Source organism: Falco peregrinus, chromosome Z (assembly GCF_023634155.1).
Source record: "Falco peregrinus isolate bFalPer1 chromosome Z, bFalPer1.pri, whole genome shotgun sequence".
Lineage (NCBI taxonomy): Eukaryota > Metazoa > Chordata > Aves > Falconiformes > Falconidae > Falco > Falco peregrinus.
Genome location: NC_073739.1, coordinates 75,304,249 through 75,328,936, shown reverse-complemented (window position 1 = coordinate 75,328,936; position 24,688 = coordinate 75,304,249). Strand labels below are relative to the sequence as shown.

Here is a 24,688-nt window from a genome sequence, read left to right as displayed (position 1 = left end):
GTTCAGGAGTCTTCAGAGCACCTTGTGATGTTCCTTGCACCCTGTTGTTCAACCTGCCACTGTCGTGTTGTGCCTATGCAACCTCAGCTCTGCCAGAGCTGTCCCAAGCTGGAGGGCAGTCTGTGTTCCCCACAGGCTGTGTGAGCATGGCGCTGGGTGTTGCACTGCCACATCCTAGGCACCAGGGAACACCCAGTCAAGGTCCCAAGACAGGTTCTTAGGTCAAAACCATCTCTTAATAGTGAGTACTTTGTTAATGTGGCTGTCAATGCAGGCTGGATAGCTTTGGGGATCTTCACAGTGCACTTTACTGAGAGCAAAACCCACTATGGCCTGAAAGAGCTTTGTCCTTCCTGATGTGTTCCTATAGGGAGTTGTGTCAGACTGCCAGGTTGTAGGAGAAATCTGTAGTGTGGCTCAGGGCCCCAGCAACTCTTATGGCCCACCAGATCTCCCTAGAGGAGCTGTGCAGAGCAGTCGGGCAGGAGGAGCAGGCTGAGTCTCTGTGTGCTCTGTCTTTTTTCCCAGTGATTGATATCTGGGCTGTGGAAGAGATATCTTCAGAGGGGAAGGACTGAACTTTGTTCTACAAAGGTGACAAATAGGAATATCTTCATTAGCAGAAGTGGCTAGGGACTGCAGAAAGGGCTAGGGACTGTGCACAAAGTGCTGGTCTGTGTTTAGAGGGTACTGGCTCTACCGTGGCCTGTGCCCAGCATGATAGGTGATGCCCATCAATATACAAATGCCTGTGCTAGAGGGTTACAGATCACCTACTTCCCCAAGGTGAGAAATTCAGGCAGTCCTGGGACTCAGGCACTGGGGGGGTTTGGGATTGGCAGACATCCACCACTTAGAGTCCCATCCATCCTGTGAGACTTGGAACACAGCTGAAGCCACAGCACTGGCTGCCCATAGCCCAGCACAGTGCACAGTGAATTTGGCCCCCACTCCTTGCAGCTGAGAGGAGGCCGTCGACCCTATCCCCATCCCTGGAGCCTGTGGTCACACACTGATGCCACAGCCACGGGTCCCCAGCCCAATACTGAGGCCAGATCCATCGTTCTTCCTGCTAGGCTGGATCATTCCCGCATTCTCAGTCTCCTCCCTCCTGCTCAATTACAGTCCCTGTGGGACATGGGAAGTGGGCATCAATCAGGGCTGGTTACTCAGGTGACAGCAGCTGTGTCCCCGAGCCCCCCAGGGAGCATGGCAGCACACATTACCCCCTGAGCTGCATAATGAGTGGGGATGAGGCCAGCATGCGCCCTCCTGGCTCCCTGGGGCCCTGGCGCTCGATGAGCTGTGGCTGGCGCTGCCCGGCAGTGACAGGGTACACAAGACCCCAATTAAGGCTGCATCGATCCCACTCCAGCTCTGTCTGGTGGGCTGTGCTGGGCTGTGCTATGGCTGTGGGATTTCTGTGCCAGGGCTTGGCTGTCTTGCACCCCGGCGCCCCTACCCCAGAGCAAACACCCTGGGGCCATCTTTCAGCCAGGGGCACACAGAGACAAGCACACACACAGGGGGAACCCCACCGCAGCCCGGGGCACCCGCTTATACGGACTTGCACAGGCAGAGGAAACCTTTCCGCAGCCTGGTACGCGCAAACACGCACCCCCCGTGTCCCCAACCCCCAACGTGTCCCCGTCGTGTTGCCCTGCCCGGGGGCGGGGCGCTGCAGCACCCCGGACAGCGCCCGCGCCGCCCAGCCGGGCCCGAGGCTGCGGTCCGGCGCTGTCCCTGGAGGTACTGGGGGTGTCCCCGGGGCGTGGGGCTGCCGCCAGGGACGACCCCTGAGACAAGACCTTCTGTCCCCTTCGGTGCCAGGGACCTCGCTGCATGGGTGCCGGCGTGGGCCTGTCCTCACGGCAGCCGTTGGCAGGGGTGTCTGTCGCCATGGGAGCTCCCTGTAGCCTCCTCGTACATATGGATGGCTGCATGTGTATGCAAGTACGTGTGCATGCGTGAGCATGTCCACTCGTACACATATGTGCGAGTGTGACTGTGTGTAAGCGTGCATGCCACTGAGTTTGTGCGAGGGAGCACAAGTAATCTGCGTGTACGAGTGTGGTAACTTACCTGCCTGCGTGCCTCCGTGCTTTCCCATATGCACCTATGCATATTCACATGTGCACCTGTGAGCATCCATGAATGTGCTTGCATCTCCCAACTCCAGCTGGGTCACCCGTGCCCTCTGTGAGTGCAGCCCAGATGCCAGGCTGTCCCAGCACTGCTTGCATTTCACCTGGTGCAACCTCACAGCCCCACCGCCATGGCCTTAGGAATCCCACAGCCGTGCTCCTTACCTGGCACAGGCAGCCTAACGGCATCCCCACCCATGGGTGAGCTGCCACTGGGTAGCTTGTGGGGCCGAGGAGACCCACAGCCTGGCTGGCAGGGCTGGAGCTGATGCTCAGTCTGATCCAGCCCATGCTTGAGGGCTCTGGTGGGTGCAAGGCACCTGTTTGCAACTCAGAGCCCCCAGAAACTAAGTCAACCCTGTGCCGGAGGTGAAGGCGAGGCAGGCTGTGAGATCTCAGGCACTACAGCTGCTACCACAGGGTGTCACAGGCTGTGGTGTCCTGCCCTCCCCAAACTGTCCCCAGCCTGGGCACTGGAGCCTGGCAGGTGGCACCGTGTCACGCATACAACTCTCAACACTGGTTTGGTTTAGCAGTAAAATTTTATTTTAGACATAAAAGAGTTGTGCGGCTGCCGTTGGAGTGCTGAGGGAGCCAGCAGCACTGAGGCCCAGACTCTCAGACTGAAGCAGAGGTGAGTGTTGCTCCATGCTTGCCTGCTTTGGCACCCAGGAGTGCATGCAGATGCAGAAGGCACCCACCTGACCTCAACGAGGTAGCTCTGAATGCCCTCAGTTTCCCTGCTGGCTGGGGACACCAGTGTCCAGGTGGTCTTTAGCAGTAGGAAGCACTGCTGGGCTTTCATTTTCCTTTCCTCTTTCACATCCTTTTCCTTTGCCCTGTCTTCTTCCTTTTTCCTTTGTGCTTTCTCGTCCAGTCAAGCCCGGTCTGGTCTGGTCTAGTCTCCCCCAACAAGCTCCTCCAAGTGCACAAGCAATCCCCGCTCCTATATCAAGGCCCACCCTCCACCCCCACCCCTATAAGCTCCATCCCCACCTAAAAAGCTGTCACACCTCACTCACCATTTTCCCCATTATCTGCCCGCAGGATGATCTCTCTGAGTTAAGGACCAGGTGGTTGAGATGCCACCACCCTGGGGTGCCCAGGGGGCACCCAAGACCCTGGGGGGATGTCTCAGGGCAGGGGAAGCAAGCCCAGGCAGTGCACGAGGGCTGCCTGGGGGGGGTCAGCAGTGGGTAGGGAGTGAAGTATGTAGGGGATGCAGTGTATAGGGGCTACAGTTTATGGGGGCTGCAGTGCAAAGAGACTGCACTGTTTGCACAGGTGACATCATGTGGGCACCAAGTTGTATATAGGAGATACAATATGTGCATTAGAGAAGCATATGGGGGATGTGGTAGGTAGGGGAGGCAGCTGACACATCAAAAGTGTTTAAAAGGAAGTGTATAGTGTAAATGTGCATAGAGACGTGTATAGGGGTGAAAATACTTAAGAGATGCACTGTGCACACTGAGTTGCATATTGAACAGGAAGGATGCAGTCTAGCACTGGGGTGTATATAGGGGCTGTGGTACATGCATTGGGGTGGCTATAGGAGCTGCAGTGTGTAGGGGATGCAATAAATGAAGCCCAGGGGTACCCCAGGCAGCATGGCAGGCAGGAACTGTGTGGGAGGGGGTCACTGGGGGGTAGTGCCTGGGAAAGAAGGTGCATGTGTGGGATGGCACACGCAGAGAAGGGGCCCCATATGCAGTGCTAAGGGACAGAAGGGCCCACATGGGTGCTCACAGCTTTGCACAGAGAAGGCTCAGTATTGCAGCAAGAGGCACCTTTGGGTCTGCTATCTCACCTTGCTGGCCCAGCTGGGTCCCACAGCTCAGGCCCCCAGGACCCTGGAACCCCCAGCTGCTTTCAGGGGTGGAGGGCGCAACTCCCTTACAGCGAGGTGCTGGCGGGAGTGCAGCTGTGCAAGTGGGCTTGGAGCAGTGGGTTTGGAGCAGGCACAGGTTTTGGCCAGCTGTTGGTGCTCCCTCCATCGGATATCAGTGGGCCCGGGGGCTCCTGGGCAGACAGGACACCTGAGAAGCAAAAGTAAGGGGGTTAGGGCAAGCCCAGGGTTGGCAGCTCTGCTTGCCTGGCCCCCAGCATGCTGGCTTGGGAGGGTGGGACTAGCACCCCTCGGGGCTCCAGCACCCCCTATCACCTCTGGTGCTTTCCCCAGCCCAGCCACCCTCACCAACATGGAGCAGTCCATGGGGTGGCCCAGGACTGTTTGGCTGGTGGTCCCATATGCTGGTTAGCCCTGACCTTTCCAGCTCATTAAATATTTAAGTCCTAAAGGAAAAGCCATCAGTTTTATTTGGGGCTGTCTCAGCAGGGCAGGCAGGTAGCTGGGGGGCACGGGATGAACTGCTTAGCCAGGTAGGTGCGTATCAGCATCCCAAAGAAGCCTCTGCTCCAGCAAAGCACCCAAACATCCTTCCCTGCATCCACTACCATGCTTTGCAACCAGCCAGCCCCACAACCAGCCAGAGATCCTCTAGGCACACAAGCATCAGGGTGAACCCAAATCCAAGCCCTGCCTGCAGGACACCGTGGTGGGGGATAACTCCAGGTGCGCTTTTGCCCTTCTCAGCCCAAGTCCACCCATCTGTCTGTCTGTCCATCCATCTATCCATCACCTACTTTGGCCCTTCATTGCTAGTCCTTGCCGGGGGCCAATTTCCCTCCTCACTGACCCCCTCCTTCTTCTGCCCCATCTCTCCAGGCCCTGACACTTCATTATGATGGATTTTATAGTAAAGACATCAGATTGAAGGAAGGACTTCCTGGCCAGGCAGTGGCTATAAGTTATTGGATTTCCCAGCTGCAATTACATGGGCCAAGCGGCCCTTCTATTTACCTGTGTAGACAACTCCATTTATATCTATTGACATGTTGATACTGCTAATGCTGTTGGTGGACAGGTTCGATGCGGTCTCCTGTCTGTCATCTGGGGAAAGGAAATAACAATATGAGTGTTAAGAGAAACAGAAACAAGAATCTGCCTAAGAGAGAGAAGCGGGGCACCAGCCTCTATGGGTATCCATGCTTCCCCTCCAGCTCCTGCTGCTCCCTCCTGGGGTGTTAAGGGATGGGGTGACCCAAGCTGAGGTGTTGCATCTTGCTACCTTGGTTGGAGATCTTGATGTTCATGGGAAACTGGGAGGCCATGCCCAGGAGATTCTGCTGCAGCACATGTTGCATCAGCCTCTGCTGCTCCTCTGCTAGCAGGGCCATCTTCTTCTCTGGGGGCTCGCTCATCTCCATCTTCTCTTGCAGCTGGTCCAGTGCCACTGCCTGTGAGGCAGGTGCTTGGGCCACTGACAGATGGTGACTGGGCAGTCCCACTGGGATAGCAAAGTGTCCTGGCACTGCTGCTGCCAGCATGCTATTCTCTGCAATGACCAAAAGACCTCAGCATGTTCCCCCACTGCCGCCCCGTCTCACCATCCCCAGCAGTGCCACCTCCATCCCACTAGTATGCAGCAGGGTAGGCCACCAGCCCCAGCATCTGGGCTTGGTCCTCCTCCAAAGCCAAGAGAAATAAACCTTTCTCAGTCACAGAGAAGGACTAAAACCCCAAATTTTTTCCCATATGCCCCAAGTAAAAAGTGCAAGAGCAGACAGAGGACATCTCTGCTGCCAGAGTAGTGTCTATCCCCAGGGAGAGTGCCCACTGCAGGGCAGATGTGGTCCTCACCCACCTTGTTTAACAGTGTGCATTTGGCCAAACTGATTGCAGTTGTGCGTGGTGATGCCAAGAGATGGCAGAGGCATCCTGTGGGAGCCCAGAAGTGCTGGGGTGTTGGATGGCATGTAGCTGTAGACTGTTGTGCCAAAAGTCTGCCTCCGGCTTTCCCGACGGTTGCTGTCAATGGCAGCTTGGAGCTGCCTGGGAGAGCTGAGCGCCCGCTTCTCACATTCATAGGGATACAGGTACTTCATGTATCTGCACGGGGAGAGAGCCCAGGTAAGATCCAGCATCATGCACCTCCCAGCCAGCCCTGTGTCGAGTGGGGATGGAACCTGGGAAGGGGCAAAGCCCTCCATCCTCTTTTGGGGTACCCCATGCCAGACCCCACTCAGGGCTCTGGGGCATCCAAGCCAGCGGGTGCCCCAGGGCAATGCCCACCACCCACCACCACTGACAGGTGCTCACTGCGTGCGGAGGGTGAAGGCAGCACTGGTGATGGAGGTAGGCAGGTTGAGGCCCTTGGTGATGTCCCGCCAGATCTTCTTGTTGATGACTTCAACTAGGCCACCCTTGTCTGTCACAAGTTGGTACAATGTGTACAGGTCCAGCACTTGCTTGGCCATGATGGGGATGCGGTTCACGGGTGTCCCTTCCAGTTGCACACAGGAGAGACAAAAGGGTGTGGGGTGAGCCCATGGGGACCCTCACTCCCTGGTGACAGAGCCCCCACCTTATCCCCACTGCCACTGCAGGTACTGGCTACTCCACAAGGGCAGATGTGTCTCTGTGCCTGGCTGAGCACCTACAGGTACAGGGGGTGCAGGCAGGACCCCAGGGTGCCTGGGAGAGTGGCACTGTGCCCCTGCGCAGGGCAGACCCCAGCATGCTGGCACAGGGTTGACATCAATGGAGCTGTCAGTGGAGCTGAGTACAGTCTCAGCTGGCATGTGGGAGCACAGCGGGATGGCCAACATGCCTCCTTCAGAGCCCCTTAGAGAGAGTTGTCCCCCCACAACTCTTAGATTTCCCTGTAGAGCATCTCCCCACAAAATCTCTCAGAGCATCCTAGAAGGACTCTGTCTGTAACCCCCTTTCAGAGTCTCATAAAGACAGATACCATCTAAAATTCATAAAGGGACACCCCCCATAACCCTTCTGGAGGGACTCAACCTACAACCTGCCCATAGAGAGGTCTCTTAAAAATCCCCCTCTGAGGCCCATAGAGAGGGACTCCCCAAGAGTCCTTGGAAAGACTCACCACCAGATCCCCCCCAGCAGCCCCCTGACTGCTTAAAGAGCCCCACCTCAAGAGGCCTGACCCCAAATCTCCTTCAGGTGCCCTCAGTAGAGACCCTGACCCTTGGTCCCCCAGCATCACCCCCTCCCTCCCCAAGGCCACAGGGCAAGAGGACATGGAGTCATCAGGGCTCTGTGAGCCCAGCATGGTCCCCACAGCTACTGGGTTGGGTTACAACCCCCTTCCCACTTTCCTAGCACCCCCAAATAGCCCCACAGTCTTGCTCTGCCCCGCAGCACCTCAGGGCAATAGTCCGGATAGTGGCTGAGGGCTGCAGCAGACCAGAGAAAGGATCAGCATCCCTTCCCACCCCATCCCGTTCTGCCCCATCCCACCCCATATTTATTCCTCCTGTGGGGTGGCGGGGCATAGGCAGTATCGGAAAGCCATCCATTTGGCTGTGGGAGGCTGTCACAGCCACGCTTCACCCCCCAAACGAAGCTGTCACTCACCGCCATCCTCTAGCATCCCTAATTTATGGCCCCGATATTGGCTTGGCTTCTTCACATAAGCCTGAAAAATGAGCTCTTTTTATTCCTTTACTGAGTTCATTTAACTTTTTTTTTGTGTGTCTGTGTTGTTCGCCCAGTCAGGAAGGGGGAGAGGAGTTTATCCTCCTGGGAAAAAGGCAGAGACACTGACTGGATATCTGCTGGCAGTCCCTCCCCAGCCCTGCCTGGGGAGCGCTGGCACCAGCCCCATCACCTCGGGAGGGTCTGATTTGAGGGCACCCCATCACCCTAACATGCCAATGAGTTTGTAGTGTCTCAGCCCTTATCAATGGCCCATGGACTTCTTTTCTCTTCCCCCCTCCCCAGCCATGGTGGCTAACGAAAGCAGCTCACCATTAATCTTGGGGCTGTGCAGGGCAGGCGACCAGTGCCCGTCCCACTGACAAAGGGACCTGTCTGCGTTCCCGCAGAGTGATGGCCCAGGCCCTGGCTACGGTGAGCACAAAAGCCAGGGAGGTGATGCAGCCATTGTGGTGTTGCAATTAGCTCCTTGATTGATTAATGATCCTGTGTTATCAGCAGAGCCCTCCTCTTGGTGGGGAGATGGGGAGCCCTGCAGGCCCCCAATGAGCAAATACAGAAATAGTCCCCCTGTGTCCCAACTCAGCAATTTTGGGGTGCTATAGAGGTTGGGGCATGGGGATGAGGTGCCCAACTGCCTGTACCCCATGTCTGATGGGGGTGATGGTACCACACCCCCAAGCCACTGGGGCCAGGTGTCCCTGCCTTGCGACATGGGGTCCCTGATGTCTGCCCCATCGGGGCTGTTCCCAACCCGTTTTCCAGCCACACCAGTTTTCCACCCTGCTGACAAACACCAGTGCCAAAACTGCTCTGACAGACAGCAGGGGGGACACCACCCCTTTCATTAGGGCTCACCCTGTAGGAATCAATCCCCCTGGCCCAATGCCACCTTGGGGACACAACCCAGGGGTTGCAGCCCTCTGGCCATGCACCCCTGGGCACCCCAGCAGCACCCTGGCTCATGGGTACCACTTCTGAGACAGCCCCTGATGACCCCCAGGATGCTGTCCCTGCCTGGCAGCCCCTCTGTTCCCTTCCTCTTTGCTAGCCAGCTCCAAAATCCCCCACTCCTCCAACAGGTGCATGCACACCCCCACCCGCACAGCCCCACTTGCACCCACACTCCTGCCTGCCCTCCTCGGGGGGATGCCACCCGCTCAGAGATGGCATGGGATGGAGGGGACAGAAGCAGGACAGCCGGACACAGAGGGATGAGAAGCAGCATTAGCACGGAAGCATCGGGCTCCCTCCCTCCTCCCAGCACCACCAGGCACTTTCTTAATTAGCCCCGGCCCCAATGGTGAGGGACTTAATTAGCTCTGGAGAGAGAGATAATGAAGCCACAGAACAGCCCATGAATCTTGTGGCTGATGGATGCTGGGGGGCTGAGGCAGCACTGATGCTCCCACTCACTCCCTGCAGCCCTGCACCAAGACCAGACGGACCGAGGGGCACCCATGGGGTGGTATCCAGCTCCCCCTGCCTCCAGCCAGGCTCCAGCATGACCCCCACAGCTGTGCCAGCCACCTGCAGCACAGCCCTGAATGAAATAGATGTGTGGGGTCTCAGCCCAACACAGAAGTCAACGGCTGCTGCCCTACAGGCAGATGGATACCCTCACCACCCTTCCCACAGGCATGGCTGGGGGGCAACCGCCGCTTTCTGCCCACCCTTGCCCCATACACGGCCACCCCTACTGCTCCCACACCCCCCCCCAGCCTTCCCCTGTTAATTAGCTTGGCATTAACCTCTGCCTGGGGTTTACTGGCTATTGAGCGGCATGTTCATTAATCCACACACCAGCAAAAGGCTCTAATTAATACAGCCGGCCACACGCCCGCGCTCGGCAACTTTTAATTGTCGCAGGCCCGGCCAGGGAGGGCGAAGGTTAAAGCATTTATCGAGTCCCTGGGAGCCAGCTCGCCCCCCCCCCCCCATGCCAATAGCAAAGATTTCCAATACTGCTGGGCCTGCTGGTGAGCTCTTAACCCCTGGGTGCCCGGCGCTGCCCAGGCCACTGACCCCACTGCTGCAGCATCATGGGCATCGCTAAGAGGTGCCAGTATGGGCATCCTCGCTGGCCACTGCTAATGGGGAGCCCAAACAATCATTGCTAAAGGGGCATGCCAAGGGCACCCCCAGCAGGCACCACTAAAAGGCACTGCAAACGGGCACCTGCTAATGGGCACTGTTAATGGGTGTAGCTAACAGCTGTCACAAGGAGATATGCTAGCAGCATCCGCACAGGCACTGCCAGTGGGTATCCCTGCTGGGCATTGCCAACAGGAATCATCAGCAACTGTGCCCACCAAACCCAGCTGGAGGGGTGCAGCAGCAAGAAAGCACCCTGCGGGGTTTTGCCTGTGGTGATGGAGGCACATCTGCTGGGTGAGTTTTTATGCGTGTGTGTACAGGAGATGTGGGCAGCAGGCACTGCGGGACCTGCCTGAGGTGGCCACAGAGCAGCCTGGAGCCTGAATGGACCACACTTTGAGGCCCTCCTAGGCAGCTGTGGCAGGGGTGCCAGTGCTGCCCACCCCAGCCACACATCTTTACCTCTCTTCTGCATGAATCCAAAGAGGTCATCCAGGAACTCCTTGCGTTTCGGATCCTGGTCCAGTTCATAGAGCTGGGGGCAGGAGAGAGAAGGGTCAGTGCTGCTGGCACATGTGGGTACACGAGGCAGAGGGGACAGTGCCAGGGGCAGCTCTGTGCCTGTGCCAGGACCCGGCATCACCCCTGGCCCACATGCCTGCTCTGCCAGCAACAAGAGGCTGTCCCTGAACCATGGACAGGATCTGCCAGACGCACCCTCTGTGCTGGCAGTGCTGGGCTGTCCTTGTGCCTGGGGCCCAGTGTGGGCTGCCTGCACACCACTGACTATTTTGCACCGTTGCGTCAGAGATGCTGCATCTTTTCCTGAGTTTCCCTTGCCCTTCACCTTCCTAGGTAGAGGCATGACAGTGTTTCAGCCCAGGAAGATGATGGCAATGTAGACAGGACAGCAGCAAATCCCAGGCCCCTGGGCAGGTCCCTGGGACATGCATCTGCTCAGCAGAGATGCTAGTCCTGTCCTGGGGCAGGGCAAGCTGGCAGGGCCACAGTGCTGGGTGCCAGCAAGGGAGCTGCAAGCACTGGGGCTGCCCCACTCAGCTGGGGTGACGGGGCTGTCAGTAACCTCATAAGCAATGGCCTGAGCTCTGTCATCACAGAACGGAGCCTGACCAAGAGCCAAGGATGGCGTGAAGCACCTCTGCAAAGGGAAATGGTGCCAAACCCTCCTCCCTCACCTAAACATGGTGACCCCAAAGCCATCTCCCCTGGTCAGGCAGGAGGATCCCAAATCCATCTTACTCAGCTGTGCATGGGGACCAGGGGTGGGAGCACAGCAGTGACACATCCCTGCAAGGCACAAGGACTTCCCACAGTATGTATGTGTGCAAAACCAGTTGTGTGTGCACCATGTGCAAGTGCACAAGCACGAAACTGCAAGTGCAGCACTGTGCGTGCAGCAGCACTGGTGTTCAAGCATCATGGCAAGTTTGTGGGTGCACTGATGCCTGTGCAAGCCAGCGAGCATACACATGGTTGTGCAGACCCACACATACAGCTGTGAGGACACTTACGTGTGTTGGATGGATGCAGATCCGGATGCATGGACACAACCCCCCAGGCTGAGCTGTCGGACAGCATTGGGAAAGTGGGTGCAGCCCCAGCACCGGCTCCGTGTGAAAGCCAGGGCTTGCCTGATTCCAGCACAGCGCCTGGGTGACCGTGACAAATTGGAGCCAGCCAGATCGATGGCCCAGCAGTAAAAGTCAGAGCACATGAAGGAAAAATTAGCACCAATCGAAGGCGCTATAGACACCAATTCCTCCCAGCAAGCCCGGCAAGAATTTAAAGCCATTGAAAAGAAACAAAACTCAGCAGTCCAGGAATAGATTTCCAAAACATATACAAAGAAATGCAAGCTGGAAAACAAAGTCAGGCACAAAGCAGAGTCGTTTAATAAACAATTGTGCTGGGAAAGGCCGTTAAAAAACAAAAGAAATAGAGCACTCCCCTGCTCCACACAGCACATCTTTCATGGGACAGATAAAGGGAGCTGTGCTGTGGGATGTCAGCCTGCAGGGACATGATAATGGGGGATGGGAGTATGCAGGGATGTGAATACAGGGACTTGGGGACATGGAGATGTGAGGATGCAGGGATGGGGCGACATGGAGATGTGGGGATGCAGTGATGGGGGGACAGGGGGACACACAGGGATGCAGTTATGCAGGGATACTCCTACAGACACCCCATGGTTCCCATCCTTGGGCAGACACATCTGAAGACAGTCCCTCATCTAACCCATGAGTGCCAGCTGCCCGTCCTTTGTCTAACAGGTGGGTGCTAACTGCCCATCCCTAACCTAGTCTATGGGTGCTACTGCCAGTCTCCCACCACACCTACAGGCACTGACTGCCTGGCTCCCAGCTGTTCCATGCTGCTCCATCCCTGGCCCCTTCCTTGACCTCTGGGTGTCACTTACCATCCTGTCTTTACAGCAGGGTGCTCTCGGGGTACCCTCAGCCCTCAGTGCCAGCACCGTGCCCCTCCCCTCCATCGTGGTGCTCCCTGCCCTACTCTGTGCCCCCTCCCCATTGCCGGCCCTTTCCCAGGAGCTCCTCAATCGGCACAGAGCTCCAGGGGGCTGCTTTGATTTCTGTGCAGGAAAGGCTGTGTGAGCCAGGCTTTGCCTGAATTTCCCTGCCTGCAGCAGGGCTCTGGCTTCCACTGCTCCACACTGAGCCTGTTTCCACCCACTGTGATCTCCTGGCTTGTCAAAGCAAACCCCCCAAACCAGGAACCGGGGGTCAACCCAGCGGGTGGGCTTCTGCACCCATACCTCTGCTGGGCCCCTGGATGTCACTTGTGCTTCTCTTCCCACCAAGGCGGGCAGGATCCCACCTAGCACATGCTGCCACTGCTTCCAGCCCTCAAAACAGGTGCGACCTCCACGTGCTAGGACCTATTTTTCCACTACTTATTAACCTCTAACCTTTCATCTGTGTGGCACCAGGATGCAAAGACACATTACATCAAACAGGGAGCAAAGGTCAGCTTTTAAGCGGAGATGAGAGAAAAGCTGAGTAACAGAGGACCAGCTGGTACGGCCCTTGGCTGGGCTGGCGATGCACCCAGCTTCCCATGAGATTTAAGGATGCTCAGACTGGAGAGGAGGTGGTTTGCGGTGCTGATGGGGGGTGGGCTGGGTCCAAGTCAAGGCTGTCCATGTGATGCAGGCATCACAGGTTCACAGGAGTGGCACAGGGGTGCCATGGGTGGTGGCACAGGTGGTGGTCTGCCACAGCCTCCAGGCAAGGAGGGACCCCTAGATAGCCACAGACCTGAGGAAGAAGCCAACTCCATCCCTTACAGAGGGTTCTGGGCCCTGCCACTCACCCTGCTCCTCCTGCTGCAGTGTGGGCACCGTGGTCTAAGAGGTAGATCACAACCCTCCAGGGTCACACACAGTCCCTGGGGGATGGACGGACATGCCTCACATGGGTGTATACAACCCCACACAGGCTGAAACAACCCTGCACAGGTGTGCACAAGCCTATGCAAGCATGTACAACACTACATGGGTATGCACAATCCCACATGAGTGTGCACCACCTCGCGTGGATACACGTGACCCCACATGAATGTGCACAACCCCTCATGGGCATGCACAACTCCACACAAGTCTGTACACAGCCCTGTACATGCACACACATTCCCCCCGGGGCCACACAGAAGCTTGCATGGGCGCATACAACCCTGCACAAGCATGCACAACCCTGTATGGGTACACAGAACATCACATGAGTGCGCACAACTTTGTACATGCACACACAACCCGCACAGGCACAAATCCATACACAGGCACATACAACCATGTCGAGGTGTGCACAGCCTCCTGTGGGCATGCACAACCTCAGGTGAGCCTTCCACGGTGGCACACAACTCTGCACAAGTACCCGCAACCCCATGTTGTGTACACACAGCCCTGCACAGGTGCACACACACACCAGATGTGTACGCACAACTGTAGACAGGCACTCACAACCCCATAAATGTATGCACAATCCCACACAAACTAGCACAGCCCCAGACTGGGAATGCACAACCCTAGACTGGAACACACAACAGCAGAAGAGCATGCACAGCTCTGACAGGTGTGCACAGCTCCAGACAGGTGGCCACACACAAACCCAGTCAGGCATGCACAGTCCAGACCAGCACACCTCGACCCGGGATAGACACTCCCCACCCCGCAGGGACACACACCACCCCAGAGCATCCCCCCACGGTGCACCTTGGAGCAGTCAGGCAGGCCTTGCCCAGGGGCAGTTGTGCAACACAAGTGGTAGCTGCTGCTTGTGGTGACCTATGAGCAAGGACCCTTTTAATCGTGTTTGTATTGATATAATTAGTAACTCATTTAACGCCATCGATGTAACTATATTCCTCTATAAACAGAAGTATTAAACTGTCAAGCCTGGGGATCAATATCCTGCCAGTGTGCAGCACAGCTCTGGTCTGCTGACCTCAGGGACCCCAAACATAGTGCTTGGGCCCCTCCAGAAGCTGTGGCACCCCCAACGCCATCCCACCTCCACATGCCACCACTGCTCAGGTGCTGGTGCAGGACCAGAGCAGGGTGTCCTCATCCCTGCCCCACCCTGGGTGCAGATCCGGGGACCCTGCTCCCTCCCATCATCCCATTGCCATGGCGACGTCTTTATTCCTTAAGGGATGGGGATAACTGGGCTTGTCAGGCAGGTTAAAGGTCAGCGGGTCGAACACGGTTTATTAAAGGGACATGAATAAACCTTGTGCCTCCCCCTTCTCCTCACTGTGATTAAATAACATCATTAGCACCTCCCACTCAGCTAGCGGATGCCTTGCCCAGAGCTGGGGGAGCTTGTAGGGCTGGAATTGGGGTCCCTGGCACCCCTTAGCCCAGCTGGTCCCCTAGACAGAGCAGTGAGGCAGTGAGGTGCTAAGCCATCCTCCAGGCATCTCCGGGCTGCCCTGCCCCAGAAAGCCCCTCCAACAGTTCCCCCCCAGGGCCCTGCTACCAAGGCAAGCGATCGCAGCTGGACCTCCCACAGCCCCTGCTCAAGCTGCCACCTCCTGCTGGCAGCAAAGGCTTAGATCGGCAACCAGGATTTAATCCACTTAATATGAGCTGTATTGATCCCGGACCCTGCTCGGCTCCCCCCTGCCTTGCATCCACCCCCCCCAACAGTGAGCCACTTAATATGCACCACATTGATTAGCCGCATTGCTAATTTTTCCATCTGGTTGCTGTTCACGCAGGGAGCTCAGGTAACACTGCTCTCCATGCTCCCCCTAAGCCCCCCAGGGTGCAGCCCCATGCCACAGGTGGCTGACTGCTGACGGGCTATTTTGGAGTCCTTGCACCCCTCTGGGGCATCACTGCCACCTCTGAGCTGCGGGTCCGTGGCTCCTTCCCCAAGAAGATGGTGTACAGCCAGGCACCCTGCACTGGGGTGTCCTCCCCTGTCTCCTGATGGCATAGGGGGGACAGGAATGACAACAGTGCCTCAGTTTACCCTGCAGGCTTGCAACCACAGGAGCTGGCTATTCCCAGTTGATGCCCAGCCCTGTGCACACCGGGGTGCAGAGACCTCAACAGCATCCACCATCAGGGCCCCGCCAGCCCCCCAGTCCAGCCATGGGGCACACACAAAGGAGCTCAAGCTTGGGGGTGTGTGTCCCCCATCCCCAGTGTCAGAGATGGGGGGCAATTCACTCCCTGCTGGGCACAAACCACCCCCTGACCTTGCAAGCCACCGCTTGCCTCCTCCACCAGTCGTTAATAAGTTAATGGTTATGGGACGGCTTTGCTGGGACGCCGGCTGCATTCAAAGGTGCTGCTGGCTCTTGAGGGGGGGGCTGCTCCCCTGCTCCACAGCCCTGATGGGCATCAGGGTGCTTCCTTGCCCCAACATCCCCAGCCTCAGAGGTCACCCCACCTGCATGGCTGCACACCTCTGTCCAGAACCCTCTCCCGATATGGTGGCTCCCCCCAAAAAAACCTTCATCATGCTTAATATTTAACGGCACTTTATAGAGCAGCAGGTTTAATCAGCACTGATAATGCAGCAGATCCGGCAGGTCATTAAAACCCCCCTCCCTGCCGAAGCGGGCACTGCTACTCCAGGGAGAGCTGCCTGCTACAAACATTAACCCGTCTTCGCACAAGTTGAGGGACTGTTTGCTGGCAGTGCTGGCCTTGGGATGGCAGCCTCCCACCCACAGCCCAGACCTGGGATGAAGCAGGGGCTCACCGTGTCCCCAGCCTCCTCCTCACAACACATTTTGCAAGATGGGAAACTGAGGCACAGGGTGCTGGCACGGGTCCTGCAAGGGTTGGGGCCAGAGAAAACATCCTGCATGGTGCCATGGCAGGTACTATCTGTGACCCTGTTCCACTGATCCACATCCCTCTGTCTGGGCACTGTGACACAGGGCAATTTCAGGCTCCCAGTGATAGCGTGTACCCCACTATCAGCTCCTTGTTGTTCCTTTGATAATGTCTGACCATGCAGGGAGTCAACGAAGGTATTTGTTTGGGTTAACTTCCCCAGCCTGCTGGCACTTGCCAACCCACTGCTTCCCACTCTGACCTTGCTTTCCTCTCCATCCCTGCCTACCCCTCCATCCTTGTCCCCTCTTTGATTCCTCCTGTGGCGACAAGAGCCAGGGGAGCCCCCTCCAGCACCAGCACCCCAGGTGCTCCCTGAGGGGCATGCATGCAAGCATCTACTATACATGCATGGGTGTGCACACAGGGCATGTGCTTACCCATGTGGGGGTCTGTGCACGCACACAACTGCTGCAGAGCTGGCTGAGTATGGGGGTGCACACCTGGGTGGGCTGTGTGCATGCCTGGGTAATGCATTGTGTGCTCGGTGGCCCCCCTGTGCAGCTCTGGCCCCATTCCCTTCCTCTGGCAGCTTTGAAAGGATGATGGGGTAGGAAGGGCTGCTGGCCACCTTGTGCCAGCAATCCCAGCCCCCACCTTCACCTCCAGAAGAGCTGAATGCCTGAGCAGAAAGGGTGTTTAGGGCTGGTGCTCACTCCACCCCACCACCAGACACAGGACGGGAGTGCTGAATCTGGGGGATCCAAGACAGAGCAACCCTAAGCTGCAGCCTAGAGGGGAACACATCCCCACCGACCTGGGAAGCCCCAGTAGGTGCCCTGTGCCACAGGGGACAGGTCTCCACAGCCCCCATGTACAGAATGCTGCACACTCACCCTTTGCATGCTCATACCCCCAGCACACCGCCACTCACACAATCACACAGCCCCCAGCTTGCTCTGCAAATGCACCGTCATGTGCATGCTTCCCTTGTGCACAGTCATCCCCAGCCATGCTCTCCATGGGCAAACAGCCCCGCCACACACACTCACACAGGCCCCTGTGTGTGCTCTCCCACTGCACACACAGCCCTCGCTGCTTGCAGATGTACCCCCTATACACTCTTCCCGTGCACACACACTCCTTGCGCACATTCATCCATGCCATTTACACACTCTCCCCATGCACACCCACACATCATGTGTACGCTCGTACACCCTCTATACACACGCACCATTTGCACATGCACCCTGTACACACTCACACATCCCCTACACGCTCTCTGTGCACATACACACCTGTTGTGCATGCTCATACATTCTCTACATACTCCCCCTATGCACACACCCCACCCATACATGTTCATGCAACCCCTATATTCATCCTCCTTGTGCACATATGCACACATCCTGTGCACACTCATGCAACCCCTACACTCACTTCCCCCTCACACCTTGTGCATGTGCCTGCATTCCCTATACACTCTCTCCCTTCTGCAGGCTCATGCACCCTCTATATACACTGCCCCCTATGCACACTTGCCCCAACATCACCTGAGCTCACTCCCACACCCCCACACAGTATGCTGGTGGGACCAGACCCCACTGCCCAGGGCCAGATCCTACCTCCCTACCAAAGCCCTGCCCAGCCCACTGCTGGCACGGGGGATTTACCTCCATTATTAACACAGTTAGTAGATCAACAGTCAGGAAGCAGATGCATCCTCCCCAAATTCCCCACTCACACCTGATTCTTGAGGCAGCAGCTAGGGAGGGAGCCAGGGGAAGCTGTGGGGTGAGGGCTTATGCTGGTTCTCCTCTCCCACCCCCAGTGCCTTTATCCTCAAACCCTTGATTAGTTTTTACACCTCCGTTTTGGAGGCCCCAATCCCAAGCCCTCAGGACACCCCTCCATCTGGGAGATGGTGTTTCAACAGCTGCTGAGGCTCTTGGCATCCCCCAGCCTGCAGCAGAGCTGCGGAGGGCCCTGGGGGACAGCAGGAGGGGAGCAGGGGAATGGCACCCACCAGGACTGCTCAGCACCATGGGCTGGGTCAAGTGGCACAGTGGCGGTCTTGGAGCAGGGCTCTGCCCCCAAACCTTGCCTCAAACACCAGTGGGTACATACTGCTTTGTATATGAAGACACTGGTCCATGCATGCACAGGAGTGCCCATACACCCTAGGACACTGCAAATGTCCTTATACGAACACACTGGTGTGTCCAGACACACATGGGCACACCATACACATGTGGGCACACACATGGTGCCATATACACCCCTACAAACACACACACACACACACAGAGATACGGGTTGATACACACTTGGCCACGTCCATATGCACCTGGGAACTCACAGAGACCCATAAGCACATACCAGCATTCACATGGGCCCATATACACTTGGGCACTTACCTAGATCCATACACACATTTAGGGTTTCCTAGGGACCCCTACACACACGGGCACTCAAATGGGCCCACACACATGCACCAGTGCTCACATGGATCCAAGCACACATGGGCATACCCCTACACTTATATGGAACACTCATGTTGTTCCATATGCACACACATGGCCAGAGCACCTGTACATGCACTCCCAGCCGTACCCCAGCAGCACCCTGCTCCAGCCCTCTGTCTGTGCATTTGTGCTGGGCTGCTGGAGCTGCTGGAGCTGCTTCTGCCAGAGATCAGCGCACTGACCCTTGCAGCTGCCAACACCTCCCTGCTGCAGGTGGCCCCAGCCCCAGAGCAGAGCTCTGCCTGCAGATCTCTTGACAAGAAGCCTCCAAGCAACCCTGAACAGCAGCAAACACCACATGCATTGCCCGCCCCCGGTGTAATCAGAGACCTCTAATTTAGCTCTGAGAGCCCTTCAGTTGTTGCTGCCACACCTGTGCTAAAGATGCACTGGAGATGGGGAGAGGGCTGGGGCAGGGAGACCACCTCCCTCTCCCTGGGGTGCCCCTCCTGACCTGACACCATTCCCTGGCAGGCACGGACAACAGCACAGGAGAAAGCAATGGGGACTGGAGATGGAGGCAGGAGAGCATGCACTACAGGCCCTCCCACCCCACTCTGCAATGACCCTGAAGCATGGGACGGAGAAGTCTGTGGCACAAGGCAGGCTGCCGCCAACTTGGAGCACTTTCCTTCAGGCTTTGAGATGTGAGCGCATGCATTCATGACCAGCGAGACCCACTAAATGCATATAAAGGACAGGTGGATGCAAGAGGCAACTGCAGGCATCAGGGACAGATGGGGCAGGAGCAGCACCATGGTGAGAGAAGGCACAACCACACCAGGGTTGGCCAAGGATGATGACAAACAGCTGCTGGCAAACTAACCATCCCCAAATTAACTGCTGAGCCTACCAGACATGCAAGAGTCTCCAAAGGGCTGGCTGGGGCTCATCCCACCCCAGCTGCTCCCAGGCAGGGAGAAGGAGCTCTGCAGCTGCAGAACTCTCTCACCTGCAAAGGGATGGGTTTGAATGCAGTGGCAGAGCCCTGGCAGGGAGGGCATCCTCCTGCCAGCAAACACTCGGCTGCTGGGGAGCTGGACACAAAACCTAGGTGTTTGAGACTCTCCTGCCCTGAGCCTTCCTGCAGTGCCACCGCTGGGAAGAGCTGGGGGATGGAGAGGGAAGCCTCAGGTTCTGGTGCTGCTGTTCTATCACTTGGAGGAAAATGGGGCTCTCATGCAGAAAGCTGAATTCCTGGGGCTTAGCTGGCACCAGCGATGCCAGGCTGTTTCCAGTGCCCTCCAAGGTAAATGTGTGATGCAGCACCACAGCATCACAACTTGGTGGCTTCCTTGTCCCCAGGGGAGGGGAGGTCAGGGGTAGCACATGGTCAGACCCTACTCAGTGCCCCCCACACAGAGACCGGGGCTGCCTCCCAGTGCTGGGTGCGGGACACCTCCCGGACCTTTGCCCAGGTCTCTACCCATGTGGCCTTATCAAGTGCACATGGACCAGCACTGCGGACTGATGCAGGAGGCAGGGGTGAGGGGGGCTCACAACACTGTAAAACCAGAGCAGCCCTCCCAGATCAGAGCAAAGGTCCCACCCACACCCCCAAACTGGTGCCTTGGGAAACATATAAAGCCAAGACAAACACGTTCCTCCAAAATGCTCCTCTGGGTGAAGCGGTGTTTGCCTATTAACCCTCAGTGGGTGTTCCCCCTGCAATCTCATCCTCCGCTCCCATTTTTAGCACCACTGCACTGCATGGAAGGCCCCCCCCCAGCTGGTCCTGCACCAGCTTCCCAACACTATTCCTATCAGGGCCCACTCCTCGCCAGGGAAAAGTGGCCTCATGCCCCCACCCTCTCTGCAAACCAGCCTGGATCTGGTGGTACCCCTTCACTTAGCTGCCCCCCCCCCGCCCCCCCCCCCCCCCAGGTGGACGACAGCAAGGACAGACCCTGAGACTTGTCACAGGTGATGCCAGAAGTGCTGTGTTGGTATGGGACAACTTCAAGCAGGAGGTCCTAGTGGGAAACAGAGCTCCAGCCACCACAGCGTTGCTCCCTGGCTCCAGGACCCCCATGCCCACTGTGCCAGTGCCTCAGCAGCTTGCAAGCAGTCACATCCCGCCCTCCATGCTCCACAGCATCACAGACCCAGCCCCTGGGAAACCTCTGGAAGCCGGAGCACGGTCACCCTCCCCACTCAGCCCCTGCCCTGAGATCCAAGAACCTGTTCCCCAGGCTGGGCGAGACACAGCCCTGCAGTCTGGGGAGGGACCTGGGGTGGGGGGACGGGGACGCACAACCCTCCCAGGCAGGGCTACATCCCCTCCCACAGGGGAAGGACAGGAGTGACAGCCACCCTGCAGACCCCAGGGCAAGCCGCCAGCGCAGCCTGCCCCGGACTGCCATCCCCTGCACGGCAGCGCCACGCAAAGGCTGGGCAGGGCTGGTCCCCTCCAGCTCCTTCCCCCCCTCCCTGTCCCATCCCCTCCCTATAAGCCACCAGAGGCAATCGGGCACCCTGTCCCTGTGTGCCCAGGGGTACTGAACATAAAGGACACCCCGCTGTCCCCCGGACTGGCTGGGACATGCCAGCCAGTCCGGGGGACAGTGGGGAAACCCACCTGGTGGGTCTCTGGAGCAGGGATCCATCACCTTTCCAATCAGGGTTGGTGAAAAAAGAAAGCAAGCAAGGAAGGAGCCAGAGCTCACTCTCCCCTGCCCCAGCCTCCCCTGCCACCCACTCCCAGTGTTCGCACCGCACCGCTGCCTTTGCTCCAGCCCCTCACGGGGAGCGCGGGCAGCCCCGGCCGGGCACTGGGCATGGGGCTGGAGGATGAGAAATACCGGGGATGCTTTCTCTCCTTGCCTAGACCAGGGAGGGAGGAGCTGCTTCCCACCTCGTAGCTGACCCCAGGAACCGGACAGTCAGCCTTGTTCTGCTCAGCGGGGTGTAAAGTAACACTTCCCGGATGAGTTATTCAGCCTATGCAGCGTACCCACCCGGACCTCCCCAGGTTGCTTTCCAGGCAGCATCGGGCGCTGGCAGCCTCCCCAGGCATGGCTGCAAGACATGCTGCCCACAGTCTGCCTGCACCCGTACCTGCTGCCTCACAGGTAGCTGCCCAGGTGGGTGAGCCCTGGCCCCTCTGAATAACACCGAGCTGTGCAGCAGCATGGCCCCATGGCCCCCAAAAGTTGTGTCCCTGCTCCTGTCCCCATCCCCTCCTGCAGGAGCCACCGTGTATGAGCCCTTAAGTCCCCTTGTTGCACCGTTCGCTGAGCAGTGCCATCCTACAAAGCCACACACTAGCTGTACGGGGACATGTCTGCCTCCTCCGTCCCCTCACTGCATCCTCCCTGCCACCCATCCTGCCACCAGCATCAGTTTCCCCTGACAATGAACCCGAACACACATGAAGAGCAAACGCGACGCGGTGCTATGCAGTCCAGGCACACACTCATGCTCACACCTGCGCATGGAGCTGCACCTGCTGCATGCGAACCAGGGCTTGCACAACTCAGCACGGATGGGATCCACATGTCAAATACAGACAGAACTTTTCTCCACCCTATACAGAAGCCAAGTCCCCATGCCAGATCTCTGTGAAACAGGGGTCTCCTCTATGCCCAGCAAGAGTGAGGTGACAGGGTCGACACGCTGCTCCCTCCAGCCAATATAGGAAATCAATGAGTGGCACCAACCACTCACAATATGCCCCAGCCCTTGTGGAGACACAGGGGAGCTTGGTTCTGTGATTTACCAGCTCCTTGGGATAACCATGCATTGGAGCTCTTGCCCTTGTCTCTGCCTTCCATGGAGAGGGGCCACCCTGTTTTACCTGTTATGGAATGCACGGGGGACAGAGCTTGCAGGGGTCAGGGTGGGCACACGGGGATGCCTGGACACTGGGCACCCCGTCATGCTGCAGAGCCTGGGCACAGGCATACGGAACACTGAGGAGGTGGGGGACGTGAAGCAGGGGTGAGATGGAATTTGGCAGGGAGTCGGAGAGTATATCAGGATGCCTCTTGGGGTGGGATGGACACAAGGTTTGGAGGCAGTGGGGGGCATAAATGTCCATTCAGGGAAAGCTGAACCCCAAGCTTGGGGGGCTGCTGGGGACACCAGGGATACCCTCCTGGAGTGGCTGTTTCCAGGTGTTGCTGCCCCGGGGTGGCAGATGCCCTCCTTACCTGCTTGAACTGCTCCTCATAGGTCCACCCTTGGTGTGAGAGTGGCAGCAGGTCACGGGGCTTCCCTTTCTCCCTCTCGTCTTCCTCCTCTTCTTCCTCTTCTTCTTCTTCCTCCACAGCGACCGGCGGCAGGCACGGCCCGGGGGCCAGGAAGCACTGGGTGGTGGCAGGCGGCGGCAGCGAGTGGCAGCCGGGGCTGGGGCCGGGGTCGAGCTCGTCCTGGCGCCGTCGGAGACTGTCGTCGATGTTGCCGGCCAGGCGGTCAGCCTGCTGCTTCTGCAAGCTCGCCATCACGGCTGCCAGGCGCAGTCCCCCCGCCGCCCTCGGGCCGCGCGGCGCAGTGGCCGGCTGCGGGCACGGGACACGGCCTTAACTCCGCCGCCGGAGGAGGAGGAGGGAGGGAAGCACCTTCGCCTCTCCCGCTCTCCACCCCTGCTCCCGCAGGCCCAGCCCAAAAGTTGGCGGCGGAGGTGTCGCCGCACCAGCCGCGACACCCCCTGCGGGCGGAACTGCCTTCTCCCCCGCGACGCCCTGGCACCCTTCCAGCTCCCCCCACACCCGGCACGCTTCCCTGCCGCCCACTCGGCCCGCCGGACGCCGTCCTTGTCCCCCCGGGGAACGCCCTCGCGCTCCCATCGGGGACAGTTCCGACCCGGGAGCCCCGTCGCTGTCTTGCAGGCAGCCCCCCTCCGCGGTCCGCTGGGGACCCGTGTCGTGAAGGGACCCCTTCCCCGGTCCCACCGGAGACCTCCGCCCCGACGGTCCCACCGGGGACCATCTCCTACCGAGCTCCCCGTCCCGTCCCGCCCCCGCCGGGGACCCCGTCCCGGTCCCGCCGGAGATCCCCCCTCGGTCCTACCGGGCGCCCTGTCCTCCCGGGACTCCCCTCCTGCCCCCATCGGGGACCCCCATCCCGCTCCCTGTCCGACCTCGCCCGGCCGGGAGCGCCCCCACCCGGCTCCCACAGTGCACCCCGTTCTACCGGGGCCCCTTCGCTCCGTCCCGTGGCGGTGCGGCCGCGCCGGCTCTCACCAGGGGGGCTCTGGCCGCCAGGCTGGGGTTCTCCACCATGCCGCCGGCTGCCAGCGCCGCGCGGGGCTGTCCCCGCCGTCCTGCGGGGGCACGGGCGGCTGCTCCGCCCGACCCCGGCCCGCCGCTCACATGGTGCCGCGCCCGCCGATATTTCTTTTATTCCGCAGCAGATGAGGGTGGGTGGGATTTTTCCCTCTTTCTGTCCGTCTTTATTTCCCCCCCCCCCCTTTTTTTTTCCTTTCCTTTTTTTTTTCTTTTTTTTTTTTCTTTTTTTTTTGCAACAAGTGGCAAGCGGGCAGAAACACCGCTCCTCGCTCCCATCTGGTAGCGCACCTCAGGGGGTTCGCCGGGAGAGCCTGGCTTACGGCAGCCCCGGGGGGATCGCCCCGGGACCAGAGCCGGCCCGGGGCCGCGTGGGGGTGTAGGGGGAGTGAGTGTGGGTGAGTGAGGGTGTGTGGGGCGGTGGAGGTGTGTGTGTGGACGTGTGGGTCTGAGTGTGTGTGGGGGTGTGTGCCTGTGTGTCTGTATATGTGCATACATGGGAGGGGGGTGCACAGGGGAGTGTGCAGGGTGTCCAGGTATGCATACATATATGTGTGGGGAGTGCGCAGGAGGGGTGTGGAAGGGGTCTGTGCACTCATATGTAAGAGAGTGCTGCACGCATTGCACGCGTGCAGAGGGTCTGAGTGTGTGTAGATAATTTTGTGTGCTGGGAGAAGGTAGTGCATTGTGTGAGCGTGTGCATTTGTGCAGTTGGTCTGTGCTTGTGTGCACACCTGTGAGCACTGGTCCAGCTGAGCATCCACCATGTGTGCGTGCAGAATGTCTGAGCAAGCGTGTATCTGTGCACACTGGGGGAGGTGAGCACACTGGATGTGTGT

General features: G+C 58.3%; 1 protein-coding gene across 1 annotated transcript; it reads right to left on the bottom strand.

Moving 5' to 3' along the window:
• Window positions 1-2,692: 2,692 nt before the first annotated feature.
• On the bottom strand, window positions 2,693-23,237 carry ARID3C (AT-rich interaction domain 3C). The gene is made up of 7 exons (XM_055791479.1): window positions 22,776-23,237; window positions 10,231-10,303; window positions 6,307-6,490; window positions 5,852-6,096; window positions 5,276-5,542; window positions 5,008-5,097; window positions 2,693-4,183 (listed from the first exon to the last, which is right to left on the bottom strand). Exons 1-7 carry the CDS (start codon window positions 23,064-23,066, stop codon window positions 4,041-4,043), a joined length of 1,293 nt encoding a protein of 430 aa, XP_055647454.1. The 5' UTR covers window positions 23,067-23,237; the 3' UTR covers window positions 2,693-4,040.
• Window positions 23,238-24,688: the final 1,451 nt, after the last annotated feature.